This window comes from Muscardinus avellanarius (assembly GCF_963383645.1).
Source record: "Muscardinus avellanarius genome assembly, chromosome: 16".
Lineage (NCBI taxonomy): Eukaryota > Metazoa > Chordata > Mammalia > Rodentia > Gliridae > Muscardinus > Muscardinus avellanarius.
This window is the reverse complement of record NC_137802.1, coordinates 6,852,074-6,867,295: the sequence shown is the minus strand read 5'-3', so window position 1 is coordinate 6,867,295 and position 15,222 is coordinate 6,852,074. Positions and strand designations below refer to the sequence as shown.

Sequence of the window (15,222 nt, the reverse complement as noted above, 5' to 3'; positions counted from 1 at the left end):
GCTGGCTCTGCTAGGCTCAGGGTGTGCTGGCCAGCGCCTACCCACAGCCATGGAATCACCCTGTGCACAGGCACCTCTGAGCTATGCCCCACAGAGGAGGCTCGGGGACTTGCCTCTTGTGCCTCTCAAGGGCAAAGGCCTCAGAGCCGACTGGTGGGATGCACCGCGCCAGGCCTAACGCAGGCGCCCCCTCGGTCAGCTGCTTTGAAGTGTAGCAGGTTTGTTGGGGTTTGAGTGTTTGGCTACACGTGTGCATGTTCAGAATATACGCCTAACTGGCCATCTGCTTTTCATTAGAGCCCTGTAGAGGGTCTCCAGGTGAAGTGGGTGTTTCCTCCTCTTGGGGTCCTCTCAAGTCTTCTTCTGAGCCTGCGTGGTCAGCCTGTGGGCACGTTCCCGTGGCTGCCTGTGCAGCAGGTCTCAATGCACCGCGACGGGACTTTGGTGAAACATCATCGCCACTGGGCTTGCCTGGCTCACCGGCAGCAATGAGGCCTCCGTGGCTTTCTGTGTTGCCGTCTCTGCTGCCCTCAGCGTGCACACTTGGTTACAATGGCAGTCTCTAAGGGGAGCTCGCCATCCCCGGTACAGTTCTGAGGATGCCTGGCTTGGAGGAATTTTCTGGCTCTTCGGATTTGTTTATAGTTTGTGTTTAATTTATATTTAACATAAAGACAAGTTATTGTGACTAGGTAATGTTAATGTAATATTGAAAAAATAAATAGGTATTTTTGTAAACTGTTGCCTATCTGGGTGTTGTTTTTTTTTTTTTTTTTCATATGTGTGTGTGGGGTTCTGGGGCATTCTACCTCCAAGCTACACCCCCAGCCCGATTTATTTGGAAGCAAGGACTTACTGAGTTGCCGGGGCTGACTCAACCTGTGATCCTCCTGTGTCAGCCTCCCAAGTACTGGGATTACAGGTATGCGTCACCACATGGCTGGCCTACATGGTTTTATTGGTTCCATACCTAATATTGTGCTTAGTCCCAGGAATACATGCATATGTGTCCCTTAATGATAGGGAAGCCTGCTGAGAGATGAGTTATTAGGTGACTATCATAGTGTGAACATCTCAGGGTGTACTCGGGTGGCTACAATATTGTTAGACCAACAAATCATAGGGACAGCTCTTGCACCTGCTGTCAGCTGAACCGCTACTGCACAGCCTGTGACCATAGTACAAGTTCAGATGACACCAGTGAGTGGCCAGTCTCATAGTGTGAAAGTCTACATTGTAGTGACCGGGGACATTCTTCTCAAGGTAGTCTTTGAAATTGTGAAAACTCAAGAGTGTCTACAGCTAGTGCTTAGTGTTTTTTCCAGCTGTAGGAAATGGCTTAGCCCTACAGATACTTAAAAGCTCCAAGGCAGCCAGGCATGGTGGCGCACACTTATAATCCCAGCATTTGGGAGGCTGAAAGAGGAGGATCATGGTTCGGGGACAGCCTCAGCTACTTAGTGAGGCCCTTTGCAACTCAGTGAGACACCCATTTCAAAATAAAGAATAAAAAATAGGGCTGGGGGTGTAGCTCAGAGGTAGTTTGTCCCTGGGTTCTATCCCCAGTACTGAGGGGGAAAAAAAGCTCCAAGGCAGGTGCAGTGATGCACACCTGTTATCCTAGTACTTGGTAGGCCAAGACAGGAGGATCACAGGTTCAAAGCCAGCTTTAGCAACTTAGTAAAGGACCTCAGCACCTTAGTGAGATTCTGTTTCAAAATAATAGAATAGGGCTAAGGGTGTAACAGGTGTGGTGGTACACACCTGCTTAGAGATAGAATGCCCTTGGGTTCAATCCTCAGTACCAACCTCCCCCCAAAAAAACCCAATATATATATATAGATAGATAGATAGATTATATATATAGATATGTATGTATGTGTGTATATATTACTTTTTTTTGCGGGTCTGGGGATGGAACCCAGAGGCATTCGACCTCTGAGCTGCACCCCCTGCCCAATTTTTATTCTTTACTTTGAAAGAGGGTCTCACTGAGCTGTGGAGGGCCTCACTAAGTAGCTGGGTTGTCTGCGAACTGCCATTCTCCCGTCTCAGCCTCCCATACTTTCCCCCCCCCCCAGTACTGGGGATGGAACCAAGGGGCATTCTTCCTATGAGCAGCACCCCCAGCCCTATTTTTTTTTTTTTTATTCTTTATTTTGAAACAGGGTCTCACTAAGTTGCAAAGGGCCTAAATAGCTGAGGCTGGCTTTGAACCTGCGCAATCCTCCTGTCTCAGCCTCCCGAATGCTGGGATTACAGGCGTGTGCCACCAAGCCCGGCTTATATATTACATTTTAAGCATTATAAAGATACTAAAGCTGGGCGTGGTGTCGCATGCTTGTAATCCCAGCATTCGGGAGGCTGAGACCAGAGGATTGTGGTTCGCGGACAGCCTCAGCTACTTAGTGAGACTCTCTAAAATTCATTGAGACCCAGTTTCAAAATAAATAATAAAATATAGGGCAGGGGTTGTAACTCGGAGATCAAATGCCCCTGGGTCCCAATCCCAGACCCACCAAAAAAAACAACAACAAAAAAAAAAACTAAAATATCCTAGTTTTCGTGTGTGTGTGTGTGTGTGTGTTATGCTAAGGATTGAACCCAGGATTGTTAATACCTCTGAGCTATACCCTCATGAGGCCTTATTTTTTCTCATTTTAAATTATGAAACTGGATCCCACTAAGTTGCTAAGGGGTCTCCCTAGATTGCTGAGGCTGGCCTCTCCAACCTGTGATCCTCCTCCACCTCCCAAATTTTGAGATTATAAGCATAAGCCATAGCATCTGGCTAAAAAATTCTATTTTTATATTGAGATTCTGTGTTAATTCATTGTTACATTTTTCTGAAGTTTTTGTAAATCCAACAGCTGGGCCTAAACTCTGTCTACTGACTAATGTTCTCCCTGTGTTGGGTCACACTTTCTTGTTTCTTCCTATGTCTACTAAGTTTGGATTGAAAACTAGAATTGTTTTCTGTACTGGGGGTGGAACCCAGGGGCATTCTATCTCAAACCTACACCCCAGCCCCATTTTTTATTCATTATTTTGAAGCAGGGTATGTTGCGGAGGGCATAAGTAGCTGAGGCTGGCCGCGAACCTGCGATCCTCCTGTCTCAGTCTCCCAAGTACTGGGATGACAAGCGTGCACCACCACGCCCAGCTTGAAAACTAGAAATTTTAGGGCATACACTCTAACAACTCTGTATTCCATTACTGAGGTGGTTGTTTGCTTGCCTGGATCTGAACCTCAGAATCTTCCCCCTACAGTGTGTAGTCACTAGTATGAGCTTCTTATCCCTGTGAATTTGTCATGTCTCTTCCTAGCTTACTAATTAGCTGGATTTAGACATAAGTTGTACTCAAACACTTAAAGCCTTTATGACTTCTAACCTCTTGTGATCTGCTTCTGGGTTGAGAAACCTTTTTCTGTATGTCTGGTACTAGGGGTTAAACGCAGGGGCATACTACCTCCAAGCAGAGTCTCACTAAATTGCTGAGGCTGGTCTTAAACCTGTGATCCTCCTGTCTCAGCCTCTCAAATACTAGGATTATAGATGTGCGCCACCACACCTAGCTTGGGAAACACTGTGCGTGTGCACGCGTATGTGTGTATGCATGCACTAGGGATAGAACCCAGGGGCATTCTACCTCGGTTGCTGAGAGTCTACTTGCTGAGGTCCTCAAATGTATGATCCTGTCTCAGCTTCCCAAGTAGTGGGGTAACAAGTGCTGTGCCGTCACACTGAGCTTGGGGAGCCCTTTTAATCCTTTGTTGGCTTTGACTTTTCACTGGGCTCTCCCTATCTGGCAGAATGTGCAGAGAACTTATCTCATCCTGTACTAGTACTTTTTTTGTTACTATCATTAAATCTTCAATGCCAAGCCAGGGATGGTGGCATGCATGTAATTTTAGGTCTTGGAAGGCTGAGACAGGAGGATCACAGGTTTGCGGCCAGCCTCAGCTACTTAGGCCTTCCACAACCGAGACCATGTTTCAAAATAAAGAATAAAAAACTGGAGTTGGGCGTGATGGCGCATGCTTGTAATCCCAGCATTTGGGAGGCTGAGACAGGAGGATTGTGGTTCGCAGCCAGCCTCAGCTACTTAGGCCCTTTGCAACTCAGTGAGACCCCCCATTTCAAAATAAAGAATAAGAAAATCGGGCTGGGGGTGTAGCTCGGAGGCAGAATACTCCTGGGGGGTTCAATCCCCAGCACCACACACGTACACACACTTTATAAGGAGGTCTATTTTGGCTCGTGGTTTTGAAGGAGCATTGCTGAGAGGCTGCATTTGGTGAGGGCCTTTCTGCTGGCAGAGTCCTGAGGTGGTGTGGAACACACTACAGGAAAAGACCGGGAGGGCATCTGAGTATGTGAGCCCTCTGCTCTCCCTCCTCGTTATAAAGCCACCACGATCCAGTCATGGAGCTGTCACTGGAATGGCCTCATTTAACCCTGTTCGCCTCTCAAAGACCTCACCACGGAACACCAGCCTCGTGCTGTTTCCACCTCTCCAGCTCTCATGGGAACCTTGCAGAGCAGTCAAATCATACAGCAGCCACATCAGCCCTTCTGTGGGTCTCTCATTTCCAGGAGCTCCTCCCTGCTGTATTTCTGGCTGGTTTGCTCATCCCAATTTGGCTGCTTCCTGTCACTATCTTTTTTTTTTTTTTTTTTTTCCTTTTTGATGCTGGGGATTGAACCCAGGCATTCTACCTCTGAGCTACACCTCCAGCCCTGTTCTATTTTTGAGCCGGTCTTGCTAAGTCACCGCACCTGGCTGCATTGGTACTTCCTAATGGAGCTCCAGGCTGTGTTTGGGTTTCATCTGATTTCCTACTAATGCCTTCTGACAGTTCCAGGATCCAGTGCAGGCTGCCATGCTGCATTGAACTCCTATGTCTCCAAGGCTCCTCTCATTTGTGACAGTTTATTGGGCTCTCCTGTCCTGGTGACCCTGGCAGTCTTAAGCAGTCCAGGCCAGGCTCCTGTCTGATGCTCTGCTTGTAACTGAACTGACAGGACAGATCTGGGGAAAGAACGCCAGAGGTGAAGCGCCCACATTCTCAATGCCTCTCATCAGGGGTACGTGGCACCTTGGGTGCTGTGGACCATCACTTGGTGAAGGTCACGTCTGTGTTGTTGCCAGAGGCTGAGCCCAGCCCACTCCCAAGGTGGGCAGCGAGATCCAGGTCCTACAGGGGCCGTTGCATGTGTCCCTTGTGATCTGGTTGCATCATTCATCATCCATCAATTCATTCCATGTCCTGTACAGAGATGGAGCTGCAGACAGGCTGTTACCATGGCCACAAAGATAAAAAACACTGACTTGCTCTGCTCGAAGCAGAGGAACTGAGTTGTTGGGTCGTCATGGCAATGTGATAAGACACCGAGACCTGGAAGGTTACTAAGCTTAGTGAATTTCAGGCCAGACTAGCTGTTCTTGTAAAGATAAAAGACTAAAAAGGGAGTCTAAGGAACATCGTGCAACCCTTCACGATGCAGATGAGTAACACCTGCATTCAGTGGGCAGAAAAACAAAGTGGGGCCAAGGCTTGTTGGCATGACAACCGGGCTAAGAAAGAAAAGGCAGTAAAAGCCTATGTAAGACCCGAGATTTCAGGGGAGGGCAGCCTTCCGCTCAGACACTCCTGTGTGGCACTTTTCTCCTCCACCCTCTTCTTCCTCTTTTTGCTTGTAATAAAAACCCTGCTCAAGCACTGCAAATTGGAGTTTTCCATGCTCATTATTTCTATATGGGCTGAGGAAAAGAACCCAAGGGGTGGTGACGCACAAACCCTAACATCTTGGAAGCCTTCCGCGATGGAGACTTCCTCAAGCCGCTCTCCCTGTGGGATCGGGCTCCCGGTGTTTACTGGAGGCTTGGCTTCTCATCCTGCCCTCCCTTCTAGTTCCTTGCATCGCTGCAGCTGCGGCCTCCGGGGGCCTTTCAGTGGGGCCGGGGGAGGCATAGCAGCCGTCGGCTGGAGCATTTCCTTCCGCCCAGCACCAGAGCCAGCGGCTCTTCAACGTGCGCCGAGAACCAGACCCGGGCACCAGGCGGGCTCCTGACCGCCGCGCGGCTTCTTCCCGGGGGTTGTGTAAGTATCTCAAGATGCACAGACTTAGCATGGTGTGTGTGTGTGTGTGTGTGTGTGTGTGTGTGTGTGTTGCAAAAACGGGGTTAAGTATCTCAAGATGCACAGACTTAGCATGGTGTGTGGGTGTGTGTGTGTTGCAAACCCGACCCTATTTTTTATTCTTTATTTGAAACAGGGCCTAAGTAGCTGAGTAACCGCGATCCTCCCGTCTCGGCCTCCCGAATGCTGGGGTCGGGATGACCCGTGTGCGCCCGCGCCGGCGGGCATGTTTATACAGACAGGAGGCCAAGGCGGCGTCCTCACCGGCCTGACCGTCCAGCCCCGCAGGGCGCCCTCGGCCTCCGGCCTTCCCCTAACGCCCTGCCCAGCCCGCGGCCGCCCTCGCCCGCTCCGGGCCTGGGTCCAGGGCCGCGCGCGCCTCAGGGCGCCCCGAGAGGGGCTCAGGGGGAGCCTGCCGCCCAAGGCGACCCCACGTGGCCGGGAAAATTCTCACCAGGATCCGGGAACAAAGGAACCAGAAATCCGCACCAGCGCTCTCTCTGTTCTGTGTGAAGCTCGCTCGGCGGCCCGACGCCGGCCTTCCCGCTCCGCAGCCGCCGCCACCCGACCTCCACCCACGGCGGCTCCCTACGCTCAACGGGCGCGCGGCAGGAGGCGGGCGCGCAGGCGCAGGCGCAGGCGCAGCCGCGGGGGCGGGGCGGCGCGGCCGTTGGGGCGGGCGGGGCAGTGCGCGCGGGGCGGGGCCCAGCACGTGGACCAGGGCAGAGGCACAGGGCACGTGGTCGAGGCCGAGCGTGTGGACGCAGGCCGGAGCCAGGCACGTGCGCGCGAGGCCAGAGCAGCGGTTGAAGGGCGGGGCCAGGCACGTAGCGGGGGCGTGGCACGTGATTGACGGGCGTGGCACGTGGACTCAGGGCAGGGCCAGGCACGTGGTGGGGGCGTGACACGTGGTTGAGGGGCGTGGCACGGCGTGGCACGTGAACTCAGGGCGGGGGGGGGGCAGGCACCTGGTGGGGGCGTGACACGTGGTTGAGGGGCGTGGCACGGTGTGGCACGTGAACTCAGGGCGAGGCCAGGCACGTGGTGGGGGCGTGACACGTGGTTGAGGGGCGTGGCATGGCGTGGCACGTGAACTCAGGGCGGGGCCAGGCACCTGGCGGGGGCGTGACACGTGGTTGAGGGGCGTGGCACGGCGTGGCACGTGAACTCAGGGCGGGGGAGGGCCAGGCACCTGGCGGGGGCGTGACACGTGGTTGAGGGGCGTGACGTGGCACGTGGACGCAGGGCGAGGCCAGGCACGTAATTGACGGGCGTGGCACGTGGACGCAGGGCGGGGCCAGGCACGTGCCGGGCACGCAGGCGCAGTGCCCTCCGCCTCAGGCCCAGGCCTCGGCGCCATGAGGCAGTTGCGCTGGCAGTTGGTGGCCGCGGCGGCCGCGGGCCTGGCGCTGGCCGTGGAGGCGCTGCCCTGGCTGCTGCGCTGGCTCCGGGCCGGGCGGCGGCGGCGGCGGCCGCGGCGCGAGGTGCTGTTCTTCCCGTCGCAGGTGACCTGCACCGAGGCGCTGCTGCAGGCCCCGGGCGCCCGCCCGCCCGCCGGCTGCCGGTGCAGCCTGCCGCACGGCGAGAGCGCGCTGAGCCGCCTGCTGCGCGCGCTGCTGGCCGCCCGCGCCAGCCTCGAGCTCTGCCTCTTCGCCTTCTCCAGCCCGCAGCTGGGCCGCGCCGTGCAGCTGCTGCACCAGCGCGGCGTGCGCGTGCGCGTCATCACCGACTGCGACTACATGGCGCTCAACGGCTCGCAGATCGGCCTGCTGCGCAAGGCGGGTGAGGGGCCGCAGGACCGGGGGCGGAGCACCAGGCTGAAAACCCAGGGCCGCGCTGGCCGTCCGCGTTAGCCTGGCGCGCGGGCCGAGGCAGGAGGGTTGCGAGTAGAGGCCAGCCTGAGCAACTTAGTGAAATCCTATCTCCAAAGGGGCTGGGGATGCAGTCCAGAACATGCATCCTACCTAGCATGTGCCAGGCCCAGGACTGGAACCTCAGTTCTGGGGAAAACATTAAAAATTAGAAAAGCCCCAACCATCCTTTGAGGATGGCACAGGTTGGAAGCCAGCCTCAGCTACTTAGTGAGGCTCTCAGCAACTTAGTGAAACTCTGTTACCAAATAAATATAAAATAGGTCTGTGAGTGTAGCCCGGAGGTAGAAAGCCTCTGGGTTCCATCCCTCAGTACCACCAAAATATAAAGAATAAAATATAGGACTGGTGATGTAGCTTGGGGGTAAAATGCCCCTGGGATCTATCCCCAGTACCGCAAAAATAAATAAATAAATAAAGGTACATAGGACTTGGGTGTGGTGGCACACACCTGTAATCCTAGTACTTGCATTCTGAAACAGGAGTACCACAGGCTTGTAATACTACAACCCCAGCAAGTAGAGGGACCCTCAGCAACCTAGTGAGAGCCTGTTTCAAAATAAAAAGAGCAGCCGGGCGTGGTGGCGCACTCTTAAAATCCCAGCATTTGGGAGGCTGACACCAGAGGATCGCGGTTCGAGGACAGCCTCAGCTACTTAGTGAGGCCCTCTGCAACTCAATGAGACCCGGTTTCAAAATAAAGAATAAAAAATTGGGCAGGAGGTGTAGCTTGGAGGTCAAATGCCCCTGGGTTCCATCCTCAAACCCCAAAAAATAAAAAAATAAAATAAAAAGGGCTGGGGTTAGCTTAGGAGGCTGAGATAGGAGAGTTGCAGGTTCTTGGCCAGCCTCAGCTACTTGTGAGGCCCTTTGCAACTTAATGAGACAATGTTTCAAACGTCTCTGGTTTCAGTCCCCAGCAACAAACACACACCCCTTATACCCTCTCATCCAGCAAAACCACACCTGTGGGTGTATCTGTGACTAGTAAATTCCAACAGCCCCTGGTCACTGGCACAGCCACGGGCTTCTAACTGGTCTGGCTCCGCTCGGGGTAGGACGACATCTTGGCCCTCTACCAAGCCCAGCACTTCCACTGGGGCAGAGTTGGAGGCACCATCTAAGTATCAAGGGCATTCCTGCCTGCCCCCTCTGTAGGTCACAGCAGCAGGGAGTGTGAATTCCTTCAGGCTCAAACAATTCTTTGTTTTTAGAGAATTGTAGAATTTCAGGTTTGGAAAGAACCAAACTCTCCACTGGCAGCTTCCCAGCCACACCGGGCCAGCTGCGGCTTGTCCATCAGTGTTTGTCCATTCAGCAGCGTGGGAGCCAGTGTTGGCCTGGGCCAGGGGCTGTGACCCGGGCCAGGCCCCCGTGGGGAAGCTCAGTAAATCAATTACATGTACAGTGTACAGGTATGCATCTGCGTACGTGTGTGGGGATTGAACCCAGGGGTGTTCTGCCTCTGAGCTACACCCCAGCTCTTGAAACAGGGCCTCGCCAAGTTGCTAACGCTGATCTTGAGAGCCTGTGATCCTCCTGTCGGCCTCCCAAGTAGCAGGACTGCAGGTGTGTGCACCACTGAGCTGGCTTTGATGAGTAAATTTTAGTCTAACTTCCAAGCACTGTATACAAACTTTTGAAGGTGTATGTTGTTTATCTCAAACTCCAGTTTAACCTGGATGTCCTATGTTTGCACTGGGTGAACCTGGTGACCTGACTCGGAGGCAGCCTGCCTTCAACTGTCACTCAGTGGGCAGCTGAGATGGCACAGGCTGGGTCCTGGGGCTGGTCCCAGGAGAACCAGACAGAAGTGGCCCCTTGCCTAGCGCAGGAGGACTGGGGAGTAAGTGGAGGAGCCCAGTGGGTCCTGTGGGAAGAACAGTGTACGTGGAGGCTGGGTCAGGGGGGCTAGCGAGGGCTTTTCTGCCTCCGCAGGAAAACCTGACGCATCCTGGGAAGTTTGGGCTGAAGTTAGCGGGGGAGCTGGCTTCGCTGTCCACACGCCCAGCCCCTGCCCAGGCAGCTGTGTGGAGTGGGCGTGGCCAGACGCCCCAGCTCTGCTCTGCAGCTGTGCCCCCCTCCTGGGACAGCATGGTGGGGCGCACAGGGCAGGGCCTGCAGTGAAAGGCTTCCTCCCGTCAGGTATCCAAGTGCGGCATGACCAGGACCTGGGCTACATGCACCACAAGTTCGCCATTGTGGACCAGCGGGTGCTCATCACTGGCTCCCTCAACTGGACCACGCAGGCCATCCAGAACAACCGGGAGAACGTCCTGATCATGGAGGACGCCGAGTACGTGCAGCTGTTCCTGGAAGAATTTGAGCGGATCTGGGAAGAGTTCGACCCCACCAAGTACAGCTTCTTCCCGCAGAAGAAGCGAAACCGCTGAGGCCGCGCCCTCCCGCCCGCCTGCCCCCAGGGACGCTTATTTGGTCCACACACTGCGTTGTCTGCACTAATGCACTGGCCTGAGTGGGAGAATGTTGATGTTACCGGGGCTTCCCGTCAGGTCCTCTCTCTTCCTGCACCGAAGTATCTTTGGCTCCAGCAGCTGGGGCTGCTGCTCTTGGGCTGATCAGCAAGCTGCTGAGGAGGCTGGCGGGCCTCTCCCTGTCCTACCACCTGTGGTGGGGCCGGCTCAGCCCGGCGGCCTGCCCCCACTCCATTCTGGGGCCTCTTCCAGAAGATCCCAGCTCTGTGGTTGATGGGAGGGCCGTGGAGGGGCTGCGTAGGGCAGTAGCTGCAGCAGGTTTGTCTCAGGCACCCGGGAACAGGTGTGTGGGACAGTGCTGCCTCTACAGGTGGCCTGCGCTCCCCTGGGGCACGACGCCGTGGTCACCAGTGAGGGTGTTTCTCTGCTGTGCTTCCAATTTTGAACATTCCCATGTTCAGGCTGATGATGTTGCATGTTTAGAAGTGACCTTACCAAGCCAGGCGTGGTGGCGCACGCTTGTCATCCCAGCATTTGGGAGACTGAGACAGGAGGATTGCGGGTTGCAGACAACCTCAGCTACTTTGCGAGGCCCTTGCAACTCAGTGAGACCCTGTTTCAAAAATAGACTAAAAAATGGGGCTGGGAGTGTTCTATCCCCAGTACTGTTAAAAAAAATGACCTTACCAGCTGGCATGTGGCACACACCTACAATCCCAGCACTGGGAGGCTGAGACAGGAGGTTCACAGGTTTGCAGATGATTCTCAGCAACTTAAACCCTGTTTCAAATAAAAAATGAAGTAGGACTTCGGGTGTAGCTCAGGGGCAGAGTACCCCTGGGTTCCATCCCCAGTGCTGCACACACGAAGCAACCTCATCTTTAACACATGGGCTGTAGCAGATTCAGTTTGGGTGCTCAGTGCTGGATGCTGACTTACCTACCTGCATGTGAGCTGAGATAGGCCATTCCGACTGTGGCACTGCGCATCTGCGCTCTCAGCTCGGGGCTTTGACTCAGGTGGGGACAGGTTGCTCGTAGCCATCTGGGAAGTGTCCGGCATCACCTTGCCGTGATGTGGGTGACACGCAGACAGCCTGAGTGACATCGGAAGTGACAGCGCGTCTGTCCTTGGCTGGGTGTGATGACGAGTGACGTCCCTCTCCTCCTGGCTCACGCCCTTGCCGGCGCCAGGCGCTCAGCACCGTTCCCCCATTTTAAACACTGCCTTCAACTTAGGCCAGTGGACTTAAGTGCTTTAAAAAATGTTACGGAAGCTGCAGAGTGTAACCCGCCAGGTCGTGCTAAGGTTAAGGTCGAGCGCTCCTGCGCAGGTCGGAGGGAGGACGGGGTGGGGAGGGGCACATGTGCCGCGCCTTCTTTTGAATAAATACGTGTTGGTTCTGGAATCCTGTGTCTTTGCCTTCTGTGTCCAGAGTCTGGCTGCTCTTTAGTAAGCCTTGGGGTGGGGAGCAATGCTATCGGACACTGGTCCAAGCATGGCAGGACTGTGAGGTGCTGCTTGGTACTTCCTGGATTAGAGTCTTCCCAGAGGCCCCTGCGCCTCTATGTTGCGGCAGAAGGATTTTGATAGAAACTTACAGATCAAGTTAGGGAGTACTGCCATCTTATCGCCTACGGTACACAACATGAGGCGTCTTCAGATCTATCCTTCCTTTTGAAGTTTGTAGCACAAAAAAAACATGGAGAGGGACAGAACAGAATTGTGGGACCTCGACTAGCGAAGGCAGCATCCGTACTTCTCTTCGCCCCTCAGGACTTCTGTAACCGAGCTTCTGGATACAAGCCACTTCTATTATGGCTTCTCTGTCAATGTAAAGCCTCACTTTCTTGCTGTGCTGGGTGGAATGCTGTCGGGCATTCGACCTCTGAGCTACGCCCCCAGCCCTCTTTTTTTATTCACTTTGAAACAGGGTCTAAGTGGCGGAGGACTCTGAACTGTAATCCTTCTGACTCAGCATCCAAAGTACTGGGATTATTCGCATGTGCCACTACATCCAGCTTAAAACCTGTTTTTATGTGAAATCTAATTTGCAAGATGCTAAAAACTATCCTAAAACTTTGAAAAGCCTTTTTAAAAAGGTCATCAGCCAGGCGTGGTGGCGCACACTTGTAATCCCAGTCCGAGACACGAGGATCTGGGTTCATGGACGGCCTTACCTACTTACACCCTCTGCAACTTAGACTGCATTTCAAAATAAAAAATAAAAATAGGGCTGGGAGTGTAGTTCAGAGATAGAATGCCCCTGGATTCTACCCGCAGTACTGCCAAAAAAAAAAAAAAAAAAGTCATAAAATTCAAATCCCAGGGTTTTTTTCTTCATGGTGCTGGGGTGAACCCAGGGACATACCTCTGAGCTACACCCCCAGCTGCTTTATTTATTTTGAAACAAGGTTTCACTGTCAGAGGGCCTCACTAAGTTGCTGAGGCTGGCCTCAAGCCTGTGATCCTCCTGTCTCAGCCTCCTAAGCTGCTCAGGGGGCTGCTGTAACCCAAGCACACGTTTTGCACATGAATTAAACAGCTTTGCACGGTGTTCAAAGGGTGGTGCAAAAATAGTTTATTATGATAGAGTTCATGTAAAGTTAGATAATATTTACAAAATAAAAATGGGAAGCTAGCATGTCAAACAAAGGAATAAATATTTTGACAAAGTAACACTTCAATTGTAGTGAACACTTGATTGCAAATTTTTAAAGAAAAAACAAGCCTCAAACTGAACCATAAAGTCTTGGACTGTGAGGGCGCGAGGTGCTTGGCTCCGGCGCCTCGGCCCCACACCCAGCAGGCCTCGGTTTGCTCCTGCGCGTTTCCATGCTCTAGTCTGGTGAGCACCCTCATTTAGTATTGGAACAGAAATTAAACACCAGTTAAAGTGACAGAACACACGTCACGTGGCTGTTGAGACAAATCAACTATGCAGAAACAGCTCAGGGCTCTTCCCAGGCTCGTCAGAGCAGACAGAAACCCCCGCACGGCCGACCACGGCAAGGCTGCCCAGCAGGCAGGGCAGCGGAGCTGAGGCCCGCACCCTGATGGAAGAAAGAGAGCGAAAAAGCCACCGGACACTGCGCTTCATAAACACCACCTCAGGAAAACCACGAGTCAGTGATCACATCCTAACATCGATAGGTAGGTTGTTAATAGTAACAGCAAACCCTAAATCCTGTAAAATCCATTTTAATCAAAGTTCTGTGATAGAAACATAACACAAGAGTGAATGTAGTGTTCTTTACAATCTATTCCTAGCTAAATTAAAACTAAATAAGTGAAGCAATAACTTGGAAAGGAGAAAGCCCGGGGCACGCTGCCTGGCGCGGCGGCGGTGGGCTCCTCGTGTCTGAGGACAGCTGCGTTTCCCAGAATCCTCCTTTCTCCACGGTGTCTGGGGCTGCAGCGGGGCGCTGCGGCCTGGGCGCTGGTGCGAGCTGGACCCGTGGTGCCCGCCCGCCAGCACGGATCATCCTGTTCTTACTCTTCCAGGACTGGTACAAGTTAAGGTGCCCGCCCCAAACTTCTGACCTCTGGGGAGTTCAGAGAAGGGGCTCCAGACGCCCAGGACAGGAGTGCCCCAGCGCGGTCAGACGCTAGGCTCCAGCCCAAGGGCCGAGAGGCCTGCAGCCATGCTGCCCCGCGACAAAGGCCTGAACGCGGCTGCCCACCGGAGACCGGGCCCGTTTCCTGGTTTTCTTTGTGGATTCTGAGCAGCTCTACCAAACCAGCTACTACAGAATGCAACGGCCAGTGGTGGGCGCCAGTACTGCTACTTTAGATGCTGTACACATTCCTTACGACGACCTGTTAAATGATCAAAGCTTTTAAAAAGGTAATGCTGGGCGCTCGATGCTGCACCCAAACCTGTGCTCCTCCCCATTTTAAAAAGGGGTGTTTATATAAGATTCTTTAAAAACCCACAAACTTTGTCACAAAAGTCCCTGCAGTCATTTCTCAGCAATATTTACACTTCTTTCTCTGGGTAATATACAGAAATTTTGAAAAAAAAAAATACAGCAAACCACACTGTGCGTGTGTGCAGCTGGCCCTCGGCGCGCTCCCCAGGACCTCTGATAACCCTACGCTCCAGCCAGTCTCCTGCAGGAAGCGTGGCTCCTTTCTACCCGGCCCGTGTCGCCTTGCCTCCCTCCAGCAGACCCTGGCGAGCCTGTCCAGCTGTGGGAAGCGCAACCTGCTGGGAGTTGCGCCTCGGGTCCCAGGCTCCCAGCCCTGGAGTGGGCCCGGGGCCTGGGGTTGCTCGGCCAGCCCTGGACTGTGGAACCAGGGGGCAGCTGGAAGTCAGAGGAAGACTGCCTGTTGGTGGGGCCCGTGCCTGCAGATGCGGCAGCCCACCTGCCAGCCAGGCAGCCTGGCGAGGACTCTGCTCCGCCCCATGTGGGGAGGTGGCTGGTGGAAGATGCAGCCCAGGGGTGCGTCCAGCCGACAGCCTCACTCCATGGCTCCCGCTGCACTCTTACAAACCCTGACTCCCTCCTGAGCCCGCCGCGCCCCTCTCTGCCCTGGCCTTCAGCACTGTGGGGGGGGGCGCACGTGCTCAGCAGCTACCGAGGTCGGCTTCAGGCCCAGGCCTCCGGAAGCCCGGCAGGCGAGGCTCCGGCACCCACTGCCGGGGGGGACGCGACCAGTGTTGCATGTGTAGGTGACCACAGGGCTGCAAGGCGTCACACGCTTTCCCCTTACTGTTTGGTGTGGCTTTCGTGCAGGTGTGGGCAGATCACAAGTTAACATTTATAGT

General features: G+C 54.0%; 1 protein-coding gene across 1 annotated transcript; it reads left to right on the top strand.

Annotated features, from left to right (window-relative positions):
• Positions 1-7,503: 7,503 nt before the first annotated feature.
• Positions 7,504-10,409, top strand: PLD6 (phospholipase D family member 6; the record flags this gene model as incomplete). Its single annotated transcript, XM_080712570.1, has 2 exons — positions 7,504-7,927; positions 10,162-10,409. 2 exons carry the CDS (start codon positions 7,504-7,506, stop codon positions 10,407-10,409), a joined length of 672 nt encoding a protein of 223 aa, XP_080568696.1.
• Positions 10,410-15,222: the final 4,813 nt, after the last annotated feature.